This window comes from Mercenaria mercenaria, chromosome 13 (assembly GCF_021730395.1).
Source record: "Mercenaria mercenaria strain notata chromosome 13, MADL_Memer_1, whole genome shotgun sequence".
Taxonomy (NCBI): domain Eukaryota; kingdom Metazoa; phylum Mollusca; class Bivalvia; order Venerida; family Veneridae; genus Mercenaria; species Mercenaria mercenaria.
The window spans coordinates 58,842,404-58,861,440 of record NC_069373.1 but is presented as its reverse complement, the minus strand read 5'-3'; the positions used below and the strand labels follow the sequence as shown (position 1 = coordinate 58,861,440).

Below are 19,037 nucleotides of genomic sequence, written 5' to 3'. Positions count from 1 at the left end.
GGGTCAAAAACTTGGTCAGTAGATCTAAAAATAGAAAAACCTTGTGACCTCTCTAGAGGCCATATTTCTCAATGGATCTTCATGAAAGTTGGTCAGAATGTTCATCTTGATGATATCTAGGTCAGGTTCGAAACTTGGTCACGTGCGATCAAAAACTAGGTCAGTAGGTCTAAAAATAGGAAAACCTTGTGACCTCTCTAGAGGTGATATTTTTCAATGGATCTTCATGAAAATTGGTCAGAGTGTTTACCTTGAAGATATCTAGGTCAAGTTCGAAACTGGGTCACGTGGGGTTAAAAACTAGGTCAGTAGATCTAAAAATAGAAAACCCTTGTGACCTCTCTAGAGGCCATATTTTTCATGAGATCTTCATGATTATTGGTCAGAATGTTCACCTTGATGATATCTAAGTCAAGTTCAAAACTGGGTCACGTGGGGTTAAAAACTAGGTCAGTAGGTCTAAAAATAGAAAAAACCTTGTGACCTCTCTAGAGGCCATATTTCTCAACGGATCTTCATGAAAATTGGTCAGAATGTTCAGCTTGATGATATCTAGGTCAGGTTTGTAACTGGGTCATGTGCGGTCAAAAACTAGGTCAGTAGGTCGAAAAATAGAAAAACCTTGTGACCTCTCTAGAGGCCATATTTTTCACGAGATCTTCATGAAAATTGGTGAGAATGTTCACCTTGATGATATCTAGGTCAAGTTTAACAAGAGCACCGCCTTGCGGGTGCTGACGCTCATCTGATTTTTTTTTTGTGTAATAGAAATATTGTCCTACCCATGATTTTCTAAGTCTAAAAAGGGCCATCATTCTTGCAAAAAGCAGGATAGAGTTATGTTTCTTGATGTTCAGTGTCCACTTATGATGGTGAAAAACTGTTGCAAGTTTTAAAGCAATAGCTTTGATAGTTTATGAGAAAAGTTGACTTAAACATAATACTCAACCAAGAAAATGAGTCCAAAAGGGGCAATAATTATTGCAAAAAGCAGGATGGAGTTATGTTGCTTGCTGTACAGGGTCAGCTTATGATGGTGAACAAGTGTTGCAAGTTTCAAAGCAATAGCTTTGATAGTTTAAGAGAAAAAGTTGACCTAAACATAAAACTTAACCAAGAAATCTGATATTTTCTAAGTCCAAAAGGGGCCATTAATCTTGCAAAAATCAGGATGGAGTCATGTTTCTTGCTGTACAGGGTCAACTTATGATGGTGAACAAGTGTTGCAAGTTTTAAAGCAATAGCTTTGACAGTTTAGGAGAAAAGCTGACCTAAACATAAAACTTAACCAAGAAAACTGATTTTCTAAGTCCAAAAGGGGCAATAATTCTTGCAAAAAGCAAGATGGAGTTATGTTTCTTGATGTACAGGGTCTGCTTATGATGGTGAACAAGTATTCCAAGTTTCAAAGCAATAGCTTTGATAGTTTAGGAGAAAAGTTGACCTAAACATAAAACTTAACCAAGAAATCTGATATTTTCTAAGTACAAAAGGGGCCATAAATCTTGCAAAAATCAAGATGGAGTTATGTTTCTTGCTATACAGGGTCAGCTTATGATGGTGAACAAGTATTCCAAGTTTCAAAGCAATAGCTTTGACAGTTTAGGAGAAAAGCTGACCTAAACATAAAACTTAACCAGGCAACGCCGACGCAGACGCCGACGCCGACGCCAACGCCGACAACCGCTCAAGTGATGACAATAACTCATCATTTTTTTTCAAAAAATCAGATGAGCTAAAAATGGGTCACGTGCCTTCAAAAACTAGGCCATTAGGTCTAATAATAGAAAAACCTTGTGACCTCTCTAGAGGCCATATTTTTCAATGGATCTTCATGAAAATTGGTCAGAATTTTTTATCTTGATGATATGTAGGTCACATGTGCTCAAAAACTAGGTCACTATGTCAAATAATAGAAATAATGACGTCATACTCAGTTCAACACTGGGTCATGTGGGGATAGGTGAGCGATTCAGGACCATCATGGTCCTCTTGTTACAGACTGGGGTCATGATGGTAAACAAGTATGCAAAATATGAAAGCAATATCTCAATGGACTTTGAAAATATTTGGGGTGGTACGCAAACTTTAACATTTGTGTGACATTAACTCTACGCCAATGCCGGGCAAGTAGGATAGCTCCCCTATTCTTCGAACAGTCGAGCTAAAAATAAGTATTTGATACTTTTCACCAAATTAACAAGAGCTGTCACTATTGGTGACAAATGCCCCCCAAAGTATGCCCAAGAACGCTACAGTTGTCTGCGTAAAAAAATCACACACCTTTTTGTGACCTTGACCTTGACTCTAGAGACCCAGGTCATAAGCATGACACACCAATATGGTTAACATTTGTGTCAAATTATTTTCAAATCCCTTGATAAATGGAGTATGGACCAGACAAGAAACACCTTTGACTTCTGTGACCTTGACCTTGGAGCTAGGGGTCTGGGTATTGCGCATGACACATCATCTCACTATAGGGAACATTTAAGCCAAGTAATTTCTAAATCCCTTCATCAATGGCAGAGTTATGGATCGGACACGCAACAGACCCTGTTAACCTTTGACTTCTAAGAGTGACCTTGACCTTTAAGCTAGGGGTCTGGGTCTTGCGCATGGCACGTCGTCTCATTATGGTGAATATTTATGCCAAGTAATTTCAAAATCCCTTTATGGATGGCAGAGTTACAGCCCGGACAAGAATTTACACGTGCAATTTTAATATGCCCACCTTCAGGGGCATAAAAATGTATTTCCTTATAAAACTGTAGATATATTTCACTCTACAGATTTCAAACATACAACAAGAGGGCCATGATGGCCCTATATCGCTCACCTGTTATCATTGCACTTGAGGACAAGAAGGTCCTCAGAAAAAATATCCAAAGGACAGGAACAACAAAGTGAAGAAATTTAACCAAAAAGAAAAACAAATTCTTACAAGGTACAGATATGTCAAAATACACCTAAAAATTGGAGGTACCATCCATGTTGTACCACAGAAAAGTGGTCTCGGTTTTTCCCTACGGCCAATAATAAAAAAGTTACTAAAAATAGGCTATTTATAGTAATGTAAAAGGGAAGTAATTCAAAAGAAAATTATTGTAAGTTAACAAAAGAAGGATCTGCCGAATAAATCTGTTAACATAAATGAAATTTCAGATCAGTATCTTCATTAGTTATGGAGATATATCCATTTTAAATTCAAAAATAAAGGGAGGTAATTTGACATAAAATCAGTCCATAGTTATCTACCCTGATTGGCTCGGTCCAACTAATGACAATAATGAAATTTCAAATAAGTCCTGTAAGTACTTACCGATATAAATCCATTTTGACTACAATCAGGGGAGGTAATCAGATATAAAATAACTCTGGAAACTACGAATGGATCTGATTTGTCATGGAATCCAAGATATATTGTTGTTGAAGATATTTTGGAAGTTTGTATCAAATAAAACCATAAATGAAGTCTCTATATGGCTGCAAAAGCCAAAATAGCCAATTTTGGACATTTAAGGGGCCATAACTCTGGAACTCATGATGGAATCTGGCCAGTTTAAGAAAGGAACCAAGATCGTGTGGTGATACAAGTTGTGTGCAAGTCTGGTTAAAATCAAATCATAAATGAAGTTGCTATTGTGCAGACAAGGTCAAAATAGCTAATTTTGGCCCTTTCAGGGGCCATAACTCTGGAACCCATTAGGGGATCTGGCCAGTTCAACAAAGGAAATGAGATCTTATGGCAACACAAGTTTGGTTAAAACTAGAGCTACCACTAAAGGTGATGAATGTACCCCCCGCATGCACTGACATAGTAAATTGCAATTTGACACACACAAGACTGCATAATTATGTGGACTGTATGTATATAGACTGTATGTATACAGTATAGTAACAAAAAACAAAGTCCCATAACTATGCAGAATATTTATCTAAAAGAATGTAACATGCACCAAGCACAACTAGGGTTGGTACCAGGGCCTCCTCTGGGTTTTTCATACTTGTCGCCAACCTTTTCGCCTATTTGAAAAAGTTGGAGCCACTTTAGAGACATTTTTGAGCCAAAGTTCTGAGCCACTTTTATTTCTTTTAGTTGGCTGTCATAGTGTGCATAGAGAAATAAAATATTGTAAATAATTTCATTAGGAATAATAACAAGTTTTGAAGGTGCATTAGTTTATTGTAGAAGTAATTTTTATATTTATAGCTCTTTGGTCAGAATTACCAATTTTTCAGGACTCATTTATTTTCGGAAAGGAAAATTCGGATTTTTTTCTATTCTAAAAGGTCGAGTTGAACACTTGTCTAATGATTTTTAAGAAGCCATGGTAGCAAGTGATATCTTCCAGCTTCTGAACATTTCAAAGAAATTAACCAGGTCCAGGATACAAATTGAGGTCGATGTGTTTTTGTTTTCGGATCCATCGTTAAAATCTTTTATGAAAACTGAGGAATTACAAAATTATCTTGCAAAAACTAACAAATTAAATGTATCTTTTGTACTTATTTAAAATTCGTCAGTCATACAACTGCATGCCACAAACATGTCGATCTTTTATTTTTGTAAAAAATCGCAACACATAAAGTACACCGTAATCGGCGTTAATTTTGGTGAATTCTCGGCAGAGGTCAAACATACAAGCTGGCAGATGTTTTGATTACTAGTTAATCATCAATTCACACACTATTACGCAATTATCTTCTCAAAGTGTCAACCAACCTCAATAGTCGAATTGTCAACACTGCCTAGACTGGTTATCGATTTTATTCACTACCAGCGTCTAGGTAAACATGTGTATCGGGAACCAATTATTTGGCCGCTTATATCACTACGGAAAAAACAAATGCCGAGGAAAAAAAGCTATGCGCCACTTATTTTCACCAGTTCGCAAAATTTAGCGCCAAATTCTTAAAATAATCGCAAATGGCGACATTGGCGATCGACAGCGGAGGCCCTGTGGTACTGATCACTTGTGTGAAGTTTCATTAAATTGTGTGCAAGGGTTTGGTAGATTAGGCACGCACAAGATTGCATATGCAGACTGTATGTACATAGTATGTTAACAAGAAACAAAGTCCCATAACTCTGCAATTTTTGTCGCTGAAAGAACCTAACATGCCCCATGCACAACTACTGTTGTTACTGATCACTTGTGTAAAGTTTCATTAAATTGTGTCAAGGGGATGAGGAGAGATAGTGCGCACAAGATTGTGTCTATGTATATAGTATAGTAACAAAAAAACAAAGTCCCATAACTCTGCAAAATTTTTTCAGAAAGAACCTAACATGCCCCATGCACAACTACTGTTGGTACTGATCACTTGTGTAAAATTTCATTAAATTGTGTCAAGGGGATAGGAGAGATGGTGCGCACAAGATTGTGTCTATGTATATAGTATAGTAACAAAAAAACAAAGTCCAATAACTCTGCAAATTTTTTTTCTAAAAGAACCTAACATGCCCCATGCATAACTACTGTTGGTACTGATCACTTGTGTGAAGTTTCATTAAATTGTGTCAAGGGAATGAGGAGAGATGGTGCGCACAAGATTGTGTCTATGTATATAGTATAGTAACAAAAAAACAAAGTCCCATAACTCTGCAAATTGTTTTTCTAAGAGAACCTAACATGCCCCATGCACAACTACTGTTGATAATGATCATTTGTGTGAAGTTTCATTAATTTCTGTCAAGCGGATAAGGAGAGATGGTGCGCACAAGATTGCGTCTACGGACAGACGGACAGACGACCAGACAGACAGACGGACAGACAAACAGACAGACAACCTGAAACCAGTATACCCCCCCATACAACTTTGTTGTCGGAGGGGACAATAAAATCATAAATGAAACCACTATCGTGCAGACAAGAAATTGTTGACGGACGCACGGACGCACACACGACGGACGACAGACGAAGGGTGATTACAAAAGCTCACCTTGTCACTATGTGACAGGTGAGCTAATAAAAGCCTGATTTTCACTTGATAAGTGGAAAATGGAAACAAATGATGGTTACAAACACACTTTTTACTTCAAACTGAAGAAATAAATTTACTAGTAGGTTCGCTTTCTAGTCCAACACCATACATGTTAACTGCTTTTATCTTGAAGGAATAGCCAACTCCAGGGCTAAGATTGCGCACCAGATATTGACGTCTCTGTGAATCTACTCCTCCCAGTATCACTGTGTCAAACTGAGGTATATCTACAGAAAGTAAGGGTATAGCAATATGTACTTTTCAGACAGATTAAATATGTCATCAATTTGTGCAACAGGAATTGAAAAAGAATGGTTGATATGGTAAGTCTTATATTTTGCGGGTTGTTTCTTTTCGCGATTTTCATTTTTTTTGCGAGTTTTTAAATTTGTGAGGTTGCCACATCAAAATTAGGAATTTCCGGTATTTATATATATATAATACTTAATAATATTAAGACAGAAAATTTAGCGAGACAGATGAATTTGTGAGAAGGTTCGCGAAAATAAAAACCTCGCAAAAAATAGACTTTTACAGTAATAATGCCAAAATAGGCTTTAAAACTATTTGCTCGTAATTAGGGTATCAATGTTTAATATTTCCATTTACAATCTACTCATTCAGTTATAACATTTACAATCTAATCATTCAGTTATTATTTCAATTTACACAGTCTTCTATGAAATATGTGCCTGAAACAAGTGAAACATGGTATTAGACGTTTATAAAAAATCTAATGCATGTTTAACCATTATCCTGCTAAACTAAAATTGACTGGTCCATCGTACAATTTGAGCAGTACCACTTATTATTCAAAGGGGTGTCCACTGAAAATCTACTGAACAGCGACCGTGTTTGCTGAAAATTTACTGTCTCAACATTGAACAGTGCAGACCAAGGTCAGCCTACATATCTTGGTCTGCACTGGTTGCCAAGGCAGAATCATTTGCCACCAGCAGGCTAAAGGTAAAGTTAACGTTTATATAAATCATTTCAAAAGCTTCACTCCATTCATAAAAATTACTTCGTCCTACCTTTCCCTCGAGAATTAAGGCACAAACTATCTTTGTCAATGACTTCCAAGACTAAAAACATATTCTGTAAACAAGATGCAACAAAAATGAATGTTTTGAAACTTACATGTGTATAGAGGTTTCCATTCAGTGGTGTAATTTGTCTGTCCATAGATCATGTAAGTCTGTATAGGAGCCCCATGAGTATCTACTGGATCTGTCCATCTGAGGACGACATCAGTTTCCCTTACCCCACCTTCATCCGACACTTCTTGTGAGATCTTATCAGAAGCACTGTATGCCTGCACACCAGCAGGCTCCCCTGGGGGACCTGAAAATAGTGCATAGCTTTTCATTCTTGATCTCATTTATTAAATTTCTCTTATGATGAAGATAACTCAAAACTGTTTAACATCATCAGACTTTGTCATCATCATCATCATCAATATCATCATCATTATCATCATCATTAAGGACAGGACTTTTTATTTTAATCTTTTCCACAATATACTTCATCAATCTCCACATATTAGCATATTTTTAAGACTTCAGATATATGACAAAATTTTGAAAATCTGATTATTTTTGAGCCAGCAATAACATAAATATCCCATCAATAATCTATTAAAGCATAAACATCAACACATATCTAACAAAACATATTCTATCAACACAGACATAAACTTACCTGTAACAACCAGTGAGGCTGAAGCATTAGCCATGTCAACTTGTGTTTGTGCAATACATGTGTATGTACCAGTATGATCATACTGGGCAAATATCAGATATAAACCTCCTTGCTGGTCTGGGGAATTGCCCTGTAAATACAGAAATACTGACAGTGACAACAGAATGATCACACAAATACCCAGTATACATTTAAACCTGCTTTGTGTTCTAGCGTACTGCCCGGTAAATACAGAAATACCGGTCAGTTTTTTCTCTCTTGTTTGTGCACAAAAACTAGGGAGGCAACCAGTTGGTTTTTTCCCCGGGGAAGAAATCAACCAGTTGGTTTATTTCCCAGGGAAATATCTGACCACTACACCGGTACCATGAATTTTGTGTACCGGAATGATCGTACTGGGCAAATATCAGGTATCGTCCCCATTCTTGGTCTGGGGTATTGCCATATTCAATACAAAAATACTATAAACTTCCTGTTACAGGTTATCACACAAGGCAAATATCAGGGGAAACTCTGCAAACTGTAAACCTAGAAATTACCTGAATTTAAATCCACTAATTCAGATTCCCACAATTTAACTACTTTAATCCAAATCACGAAATTTTGCACCCAAGAAATTTAAAGATTTCATAGTCTTCCCAAAACTAGAAAAACTAGATCTAGATTCATGTATTAAGAACTACTTCTACAAAGTTTGAACTCTTTTAATGAACTGTTTATATACAGCAATGTGCCTGCATTGTCTATGATTTTAAATAAGACAACTGCTAAAACGTCACTGAATGTAGCTATCTGGATACAACAAAAATACTACATACCCTTCTGTAGTGTTCATTGTTTTCAATATCTATCATCCTGTTATTGAACGCCCATAGATATACGAGGTCAAGTTTGTTCTGGTTGAAGGAAGCCTGACAGTACATGAAGGCAGTTTTATTCACTTCTACAGACTGTGGTCTTGGTGGCTGGTATATCTGGGTGCGTGCTGAAACACAATCAACATATTTACTCATGTATCACAGACAGACAGACAGGTCTGATATAACTGGGTACATTCTGAAACACAACCAATACATTATAATAATAATAATAATAATATAATAATAATAATAATAAAGACTTTATTTAACGAGGCTACATATTCGCCAAAACGATCTTCCATATGTGCCTCAACATTTTTACAACATTTACATCAAATAACAGTAGCAATAATATTAAATACAGAATTAAACAATTACAAAATGAAATAAACACAAAATGTTAATCAGTAGTAAGAAAAATCACAGAAACAAAATTACAAACATAAAATTATATATAAGCATGGAATAATAATTTTGACTGAAGGAAAGTTAGCCAGAGTACTTCCACTTTAAATAAGCTTTTTTGAAATTTTCAGTATTTTCAGATTGGCGTACAAAGAGAGGTATATTATTCCAGATTTTAGTTCCAGAATAAGAAAGTGATTTTCGATAAAACTCAAGATTAGGCTTAGGAATATATAGATTAAGATTATTTGTTGATCTGAGATTTCGGTTATGTAGAGTTGAAGCAAATTGAAATTTTTCTTTCATGTAGCATGGCGAGTTTTCGTCATTTAATGATTTGTAAATTAAAACAGCTTTTTTGTACTCAACTCTGTCGTTAAATTTTATCCATTTTAATTCTTTGAAAAGAGGGTCAGATGGTGCATCTGCCTCTTTATCAAGAATAATGCGAGCTGCACGTTTCTGAAATTTTATCATTCTCTCAAGAAGTTCATTTGAGCAGTTTCCCCATATTGAACAGCAATAGTCTATATGGGGTAAGATGTAAGCATTGTAGAAAAGTTTCCTGGCATGTATATTAAGGAATTGTTTTATCCGTAAAAGAAGATAGAGATTACTGTTGCATTTCTTTATTGTTTGTACCACTTGTAGTTTCCAGTTTAGGCAATTGTCAACTTGAACTCCAAGAAGTTTTTCAGATTTAGTGAACGCTATATCAGTGTTAAGTAACCGAAGAGGTGCATTTGTTGGTGCTTGAATGTCATTTTGGGTCTTTTTGGGGGCTGATATGTACATAGCTTTGGTTTTGTCTGTATTAGGTATCATTGCACTATGATTGCACCATTCTTGAATAGAGTCTAGGTCTTTTTGAAGTTTTAAGTTTAATGTTTCAGTTGAATGCCCCGTAGCACTTATGGTAGCATCATCTGCAAACATATCCATTTCTGAGTGTTCAAGATGTAGGGGTAAATCATTTATATAGGTAAGGAATAAGATGGGTCCTAAGACAGATCCTTGAGGGACTCCAGAAGATACATCCAGAGCCTCAGAAAAGGTGCCTGACACAGATACTTTCTGAGATCTTTCTGTTAAGTATGATTGAATCCACTGTAGCGTATGGTTTGAGATATTGTAACAACTAAGTTTTTCAATGAGTAGTGTATGGTTTACCAGATCAAAGGCTTTTGTTAAGTCTAGAAATATGGTACCAACAAGATTATTGTTATTGATTTGCTCAATCCAGTTGTCTACTATGGATGTTAGACCAGTTTCACAAGAGTGATTTGTTCTAAACCCAGATTGTTTTTTATGAAAAAGGTTATTGTCTTCAAGAAATTGTTTAAGGTTATCAGAGACATGCTTTTCAATGAGTTTTGATAAAACAGGTAAAATAGAAATGGGTCTATAGTTATTTTTATCAGATTTAGACCCTTTTTTGTGGATTGGGATAACTTTAGCCATTTTAAATGCAGTAGGGAATTTAGCTGTATCAATACTGAGGTTAATGATTTTAACTAAGTGTCTTGAAATAACATGACAGCTTAGTTTTAAGAAACGAGCACTTATTTGGTCAAGGCCAGTTGCTTTGCTACAGTCAAGGGTTTCAAGCATGTTCCTCACAAATTTTTCAGAGACTGGGGGAATTTGAAACTTTTGATCAGTTTTTAGACAATGTGAATTATGATTTCTTAATAGGGTTTTGTATGATTCAGGATAGCTATCAACATTAGGTGCTCTTTTGAAAATATTGGTAAAGAATTCATTAAACTGCGCTGCACTTTGATAAGGATCAGTAATTGGATCTCCATTATCATCATTTATGTAATGAGTTTGAGTATTAGTACTTTTCCCAGATAAGTGCTTTAAATTTTGCCACATTTTCTTTGTGTCTTTTTTATTTTCGTTGATCACTGTGTTGAAAAAAGATTTTTTAGCATCTATTGTTAGTTGCTTTACTTTTGTACGAAGTATTTTATAATTCTCATAATTACCAGACTTCTTTGCTTTATCCCTTTCTTTAATTGTTTCAGCTATTGTATTATTGAACCAATCAGGTTGATTAGCATGTTTAACTCGCCTTGTTATATGTGGTGCGTGTTTGTTTAAAACTGACGTAAAAGTATTAGTAAAATAGTCTAGGGCATCATCAGCATCTGTAAATATGTCAAGGACAGACCAAGGTTGATTTTGTAAATCAGTTAAATAGTTGTCTTCATTAAATGTTTTCATGCTTCTATAAGTTATTACAGAATGTACAGGTCCATGTTTTGGCTTACTTCTAGACTTGCGCACAAAACAGACAGGATAGTGATCACTCAGTGTGAGGACTGGTACATGTATTTTATATATGTTATCAGGAACATTTGAATAGACATGATCAATTATAGTAGAGGTAGTGGAAGTAACTCTGGTTGGTGATTGAACAAGTTGTTTAAGGTTAAATGTTTCTGTTACATGATTCCATGTGGTATTGACTGTTGCTGAATTGACATAATTATAGTTAAAGTCTCCAAATAAAATAACTTCTTTCCCCTCTATAAAAATTTTCTCAAGTATTTCTTCAATATCATCATTCCAGCTTGCAGGTGATGAAGGAGGTCTATAGATATATCCAATAATGAAAGATTTTTGATTTTCACATTTAACCTCAATCCATATTGCTTCTATTGTTGTTTTATTCAAATCTATCCTTTGATAGCAAGGGTAACACAATTTTGCATATAGTACAACACCACCTCCATTTGAGCCTCTGTCATTACGGATTAACTGATAATTTTCCAAAACATATTCATTGTCAGAATAATTTTCATTAAGAAATGTTTCACATAAGCCAATAAAATCGAGTTCTTTTACACTATCAATTGTATGCTTAAATTCATCAAATTTGTTGCTTATATGGCAAATATTTAGATGCATAAAGTTTAAACCTGATTTATCAAATAGATTACTAGAAAAGAGTTTATGAGAGTTATTTAGAGTGTTAGAACCACAGAAATTATTACTAATGTAACTTCTGACAGAGTGTTCATTTATGCCCACCAGAATGGCATCATCATTGGTAGCTGATGAGAGCCTTTTCCTTGTTGCCAGTGCTTCGTTTGATGTCTCCCCTTGTGGCTGTTGATATACGGTTGTTTCCAGGGCTGTCTGTTGATTGGAGGTCGCCCTCTGTATCCTTGGTGACTTTTGTTGTATGGGAGGCCTTGCTTGTGAAAATTTTCCTTAAGGTTGGCAGAGATTTTGATTTCAGCAAAGAGTGTCCTTTTCATGTTTTTAACTAGAGTAGCTGCCCCAGTTTGTGTAAGATGTACTTCATCATGGTACAGAGATTTGTCCACAGAACCATTTTTCATGAAACTACTGGTGTTGTCCAAGAACACGTGGTCATTGACCTTGCAAAATTCAGCTAGATTTGAGTTTATTTCAGTGATTGGTTTGGTGGAGAGTTTATCATGCTTCTCTGGTAAAATGGAAGACATAACTATCTTTGTATTCTGATTGATTGATTTCACTTCTTGTGTAAGAGCCTTGAAATGATCAATAACTCTATCAGTAGATTCTGCCTCTGAGACATTATTGATACCGACATGAATTATAGTTACATCACTCTGAGATATGTATTCTTTTGTACTTCCAGAGTTCAGATTGTTAATGATGTCTTGGACTTTGGCTCCTGGGTAAGATTTAATTTGAGTGTCCAAAATTTCTCCTGAGAATTTCTTTCTATTAATTATCTTTGTGACAGAGTCTCCAAGAATACAGATTTTAGGTTTTTGGTTGGGTTCTGTTGATATAACATTGGAGTTTCCTTTTAATTCTGACGAAGTTCCTTTTTCGGTCAAAGGTTGACTTGTTGTTGTTTCATTTTCCAGCAGATGGGTTTGAGTTTTTCTCAAGTCATTTTCATCTTCACTTGACAGTTGTTTCCTTAGCTGTACAACTTCAGCTTGAAGTAGATACAAGTCTGTGTTTGTTGGCAAATTGTTAGTTCTGTTCTGTAGCAGCTGCAGCGTTGACGAAAAATGTGAAATTGTATCTTTAATTTCTGTTATATCTGTTTGGATTGTGTCCATACTTTCTTTCTCTTTCTCATTGTATGCCACTTTTTCTCGAAGAACTTTGTTTTCCTGCTTTATTGTCTGATTTATTTGTTTCAGTTTTGATATTTCTTCTTCCTGTGTTACAATCTGTGAAAATAAGTCACTATTGTCAGTGTTTTTGGAAGATTTCTTGATGAGTTCAGCCACCTGCTCTTCTGATTTCTTTAGTTGTGTCTTTAAATTAGTAATTTCTTTTTTTAGGGTGTTCTTTGATTGCTCAGTTGCATTGCTTCTACTCTTCAATTCGTCCAGTTCATTTTGGAGTTTCTTGTTTTCTGTTGTAAGCTGAAGGTTTTGTACTTTCATATTCTCATTCGTAGAGTTAATTCCATAAAAGATATGTGTTTGTTGTTTTAGTTTGGTATTTTCAGCTGCAAGTTGTTCATTTTGTTCTTGTAGCTTTTTACACTGTTCAGTATTCATGTTGATAATATCTGTGTGCTCCACTTTTGTGGTTTTTTCACATGTAGAAATTTTCAGAGATTTTGTTTGCTCAGATGTTAAGGGTGTATGATTTTGCACTGAGTCATCAGAATTTTGACTATCTATTGATATTGTGTCTGATGGGAGATCATTTGATTCTGTTGTTGTTTGAGTCCGGTAAAAGAGTCTATTAGCTGGGGTGGATGTGATTGATTTCCCAAAACTAAAGCTAAACAGTTTCTTCTTTTTCTTTTTTGGTTTAGGCTGAGGTGTCATCATATAACCACCAAAACTGTTCCCTGTTCTCATACACTGGGTTGCATTTGTTGACTCTTGCTGATTTGATGATGATTTATTCTGCAGATCATCAGAGTTTATATTGATGGACTGTTTACTTGCAGTGATTTGCTTGGGGGATGTTGTTTGACTTTCGTCATCACTGGACATGATGGAAGTGCTTTCTTGCAGATTTAATTTGTGTGTTTTCAGTTCCTCTCTGCACTTCTCAAGAAAAGTTTCTATCCAGTCTCTGCAGCCAGCACCTTGAATGGTCATAGTCAAGGTGTTGTGATAAACTCGTATCACAACTTTCTTCCCAGACAGTGTAATTGTGGTTGTGAGTCCCTTTCTGTCAGGTGTTTCAGTCATATTGTAATTTGATTGTAGAATGCTTCGCATTTTTTCTTGTGTTGATAGATCAAAGAATGTTATTGTTATGTTATCACTTGTGTAACACAGATAGACGGGGTCAGTATAATTTTTTTTCAAGATTCTGAAACAGACAAACATTCTGGCCAAGTCGCATGAAGATTAGGTATTAAATATGGCCTCTAGAATGTTAACGAGGTCCATCTATGATTGGATCACGTGGCCTAGCTTTTTGAATGAGATGATCCGGTTTAAACTTGATCAAGATTTCAAAGAGACAAACATTTTGACAAAGTTTTATGAAGATCAAGTACCGGCAGAAAGTGTGGCCTCCAGTATGTTAACAAGGTTTTTCCACCATTTGACCTTTGACCTAGTTTTTGATCTCATGTTACCCACTTTTGAACTTTAAGAATTCACAGAGATATACATTCTGACCAAGTTTTATGAAGATCAGATAGAAAATATGGCCTCTAGAACGTTTACAAGGTTTTTCTATGATTTAACCTAGTGACCTAGAACCCTGTTTAAATGTGAACTAGACTTTATAGAGACAAACATTCTGATAAAGTTTTGTGTAGATCATGTAGAAAAATGTGGCCTCTAGAGTGTCACTTAACCTAACGATCAAGTTTTTTACCTAAGATGATCCAGTTTCAAACTCACCCGAGGTTTTATTCCTGGTAACATTCTGGTCCAGTTTCAAGCAGACTGAACCAATATTGTGACCTCTTAGTGTTAACAGTCAAACTGTTAACAACGGACAATGTATGATGCACATCACATGACAGACAAAAGGCAATCACATCACCTCACTTTGAACACTTTGTGCTCAGGTGCCCTAAAATGGGAAGGGACAGACACCTTTTTTCTTAAAGGAAAAAACACATGTGTTTTTCAGAAGTTCAGAACTGGAAGATATTTAAGTTCCTGCTTTTTAACAGGCTATAATATTCCAACTGAAAACAACTGCAAACAAGTGTCATATTTATACTTATTATTATACATCAGCCCAGCATAATGGGGAGTTGTTCATAGTTGGTCCCACAGCTTTGCCCATCCCACAAAAAAAATCACACATACCTATACTTCTTTAAGAATGTGGATGTAGTTTGCTCCTTAAACTTTTTGCAATGGACCTACAAACTGACCTACCAACCATCCAACTGACTGTAAGATGACTCCTAAATACCGCACCACCCATTCACTCTATCTGGGCTACCAATATAAACCCCTTATTGGTAACTATTTGACTTACGCATTATACTGAGGATTGTTCTACTCCTGTCCTCACCAAGCTCGTTCTTAGCACGACATTCATATGTTCCCTGATCTGACATACTCAAGTCTTGAATCCTTAAATCTCCTTCGATGGTCATCTGCAAACGAGATCCAGAATCGGTCACAGGATTCAAGTTGGCACTGTTACGGAACCAGGTTATTTCTGGGAATGGGGCTGCTTCTGGGCGACAAGGGATTGTGATGTTACCACCAACTGCACCACCCATACTTGAAGGAAGCGGAAACTTCGAAAATGACGGCGCCACCTCTAAAATTGAATACATTTCAGTTTATATTGACAGTAACATTTCTATAGTTCAATGGTTGTTAATCACAGTTGAGCAACATTTTAAAATCAGGCTAGCAGTTTCACGCAAGAATTTTTTAAGGTTCCACTCTATACCTATAGGGAAAATGACCATGCCCCCTAGCAGCCATGCTTTTTGACGAATCAGAATAATTTGAACAATCTTGGTAGAGGGTCATACAAGAACCATTTGTGTAAAATTACTTTAAAATCAGGCCTGCAGTTTCTCACAAGAAGATTTTTAAAGTTTCTACTATATAAATATACGGAAAGTGATCATGCCCTCTGGCGGCCGTATTTTTTGACGAATCAAGTTAGTTTGAACAAACTTGGTAGAGGGTCACACAAGGACCATTTGTGTGAAATTATTTTGAAATCTGGCTTGCAGTTTCACACAATTAGATTTTTTTTATTTCTACTATAAACATATAGGAAAAAGTGACCATGTACCCTGGCGGCCATGTTTTTTGACTAATCGGTAAAATCTGAACAATCTTGGTGGAGAGTGACAGAAGGACCATGTGTGTGAAATTATTTCAAAATCAGACCATTGGTTTAGGAGGAGATGTTGTTTGAAGATTTTTCTATTTTTAGCTATGGCAACCAAGCAGAACTGTTTGAACAACTTTGATAGAAGATCACCCATAGAACATCCAGGTCAAGCTTTATCAAAATCCATTCAGTGGTTTTGGAGATGTTGTTTAAGCACAATTAGTGATGACGGAAGACTTGGTATTAGGTGGTTATTCCACTGTTTGAAAACAATAGAATGACCCCTAAAGGGAAACAAGAAGGTCATGATGACCCTGGCGCTCACCTGAGTAATATGAACCACATGTTTCAAATTGCAAACTGATGCTGAAATTTTAAGAATGTAGGTCAGTAGGTCAAATTCATGTAACTGAAAGTCAGTTTTAAGATCAGTGTGCAAAACTGTACATGACATCCAAATTTCAAGGCTGTAACCTAAAAAACAAGAAAGTAGGTCAATAGGTCAAGGTCACAGTCAAGCGATCCCTAATCACTTGGGATCATCAGGTAATTATAATTAAACAATCTAGGAAATATGATCTGATAATTGTTTAAGTATTTTTTCCTATATAACTCATAATTATAACAAGTGACCCCCAGGGCATAATTTGAACAAACTTGTTTGAGATCCACCAGGCAATGCTACATACCAAATATAAAAGGCCTAGGCCTTTAACTTTCAGACATGAATATCTTTATTGTTCTTTCCTATATAAGTCTATGTTAAACTTGGTACCCCCAGGGCAGGGCCTCTTTTCACCCTAGCGACATAATTTAAACAATTTTTGCAGAGAAACACTAGGAAAGGCAACATACTTGATATCAAAAGCCTAGGCCTTGCAGTTTCAGGCAAGAAGATTTTTAATGGGTTTTTTTTCTCCTATATAAGTCTATGTAAAACCTGAAACCCCCCAGGGCAGGGCCTCTTTTCATCCCAGGGGCATAATTTGAACAATTTTGGAAGAGGACCATAAGGCAATGCTACATACAAAATATCAAAGGCCTAGGTCTTAAGGTTTTAGACAAGAAGATTTTAAAAACATTTTTACTATATAAGTTAGTAAAACTTGTGACCCCCGGGGTGGGGCCTCTTTTCACCCCAGGGGCACAATCTGAATAATCTTAATAGAGGACCATAACATGTCACATGCCAAATATCAAGCCTCTAGGCCTTGCAGTTTTGGACAAGAAGACTTTTAAAAGTTTTTCCTTTCGGTTGCCATGGCAACTAGAGTTCTGCATGGAATTAAATTCTTTGAACAATTTTGAAAGGGGAACACCCAAGGATCATTCCTGTGAAGTTTGGTGTAATTCTGCCCAGTGGTTTTCAAGAAGAAGATTTTTTTAGAAAACGTTGACGGACACACGACACACGACACATGACGCACGACAGACATTGAGCGGTCACAATAGCTTACCATAAGCCTTTTGGTCAGGTGAGCTAAAAAGACTTAAGTGGTTACGGAATAAATACAAAGGATTTCTATTGTCATAGACCACACCTCCTACCGCCTAAGGTAACAATGGTTTGCTCTAACAGACGGACGCACAACAGACACAGCATGATCACAATAGTTCACCATGAGCACTTTGTGCTCAGGTGAGCTAAAACTGTAATATGTATTAAGGAAGTGGTCCTGTAAGTCATGTATTCTCTATATGCAATTTCAGCATTCTCCTTTTTTATGGAACGCCATGCAAACTTACATCAGAAGAATGCTGAATTGCCAAACAAGAATATGTAATCACACAGTAATTGCCAAGTGTCAATATGGGTCCACTACCTTAAGTGTTATATGAACATATGAACATACCTTATTTTCCCCAAGTATTGGGACACCCTTCAAGTTGGGACACCCTCAAAATTTGCAAAAATAATTATTTTTCTCATACCTAACATTTTGGACTGAAAATTCTTGGACAGTCTGTAAAGCAATTGTTAAATGTACATAAGCAGACATAAAAGTTTCAAACTGTTACTTGGCCTAACTCTTTTAAAAACCTTTAAACACTTGCTCTGTTTTTTTTTTTCTTCTCCGCATGGCTACACAATTTTTAGACTACAGTTGGATGTTTAATTAATTACATTTATGATGACAAAAATGAAGTGACAATATACATATAATGATTGAAACAGAACTTGTGTACCTAAAATTCTTAGTTGTGCAGAAGTTGAAGACACGCCATGTGAATTTTCCGCTATACACTGATACATTCCGCTATCTCTGTCATGCTGCAGATTCCTCAGGAAAAGCGTGTTGGCCAAAACAAGACGGTCACCATCGGAGCTATTTTGTATAATCTCACCATTCCTTAACCAAGTATAAACTGGGAATGGTACACCACGAGCTTCACACCGCCATGTTAACTGTCGAGTTCCCTTGTCAAGATGCTGGTCAGTCAATGGTACAATAAAGTCCGGCTTGGCTAGAATAATTATGCAAAATACATTTTATCAAAGACAACCATAAACAAGAGGGCCAAGATGACCCTAGGTCGCTCACCTAAGAAACACACCATAACAGTGTAAAACATGTTTGACCTACAGGGTTTTCCCTCGGGTTTTTTATTTGGGAGTCCATGGACTCCCATGGCTGCTAATTTAAGGGTCCCTAATAATTTTTGGGGGTCCACAAATTATTGACCTTGAATATGGACATTATTACTATACAAATTTACCCTAAAACCGAATGAACTTAATTGTATCTTTTTTATTTAGATAGCAGTTGATTCAATATTTCGGAATGGTATCTTTCAAAATGGCATGAGCTTCTCAATTCAGACCGATTACAA

At 36.1% G+C, this 19,037-nt stretch overlaps 1 protein-coding gene across 2 annotated transcripts in view; it reads right to left on the bottom strand.

Annotated features, from left to right (window-relative positions):
- Window positions 1-19,037, bottom strand: part of LOC123528499 (contactin-4-like) — a 61,764-nt gene that overhangs the window by 22,847 nt on the left and 19,880 nt on the right. For both annotated transcript variants that reach the window (XM_045308259.2, XM_053521958.1), the window contains exons 12-17: window positions 18,393-18,671; window positions 15,384-15,674; window positions 8,508-8,674; window positions 7,690-7,819; window positions 7,129-7,332; window positions 6,066-6,215 (exon numbers count right to left, since the gene is read on the bottom strand). In XM_045308259.2, the coding sequence (XP_045164194.2) occupies window positions 6,066-6,215; window positions 7,129-7,332; window positions 7,690-7,819; window positions 8,508-8,674; window positions 15,384-15,674; window positions 18,393-18,671 (1,221 nt within the window). The remainder of the gene's footprint in view (window positions 1-6,065; window positions 6,216-7,128; window positions 7,333-7,689; window positions 7,820-8,507; window positions 8,675-15,383; window positions 15,675-18,392; window positions 18,672-19,037) is intronic.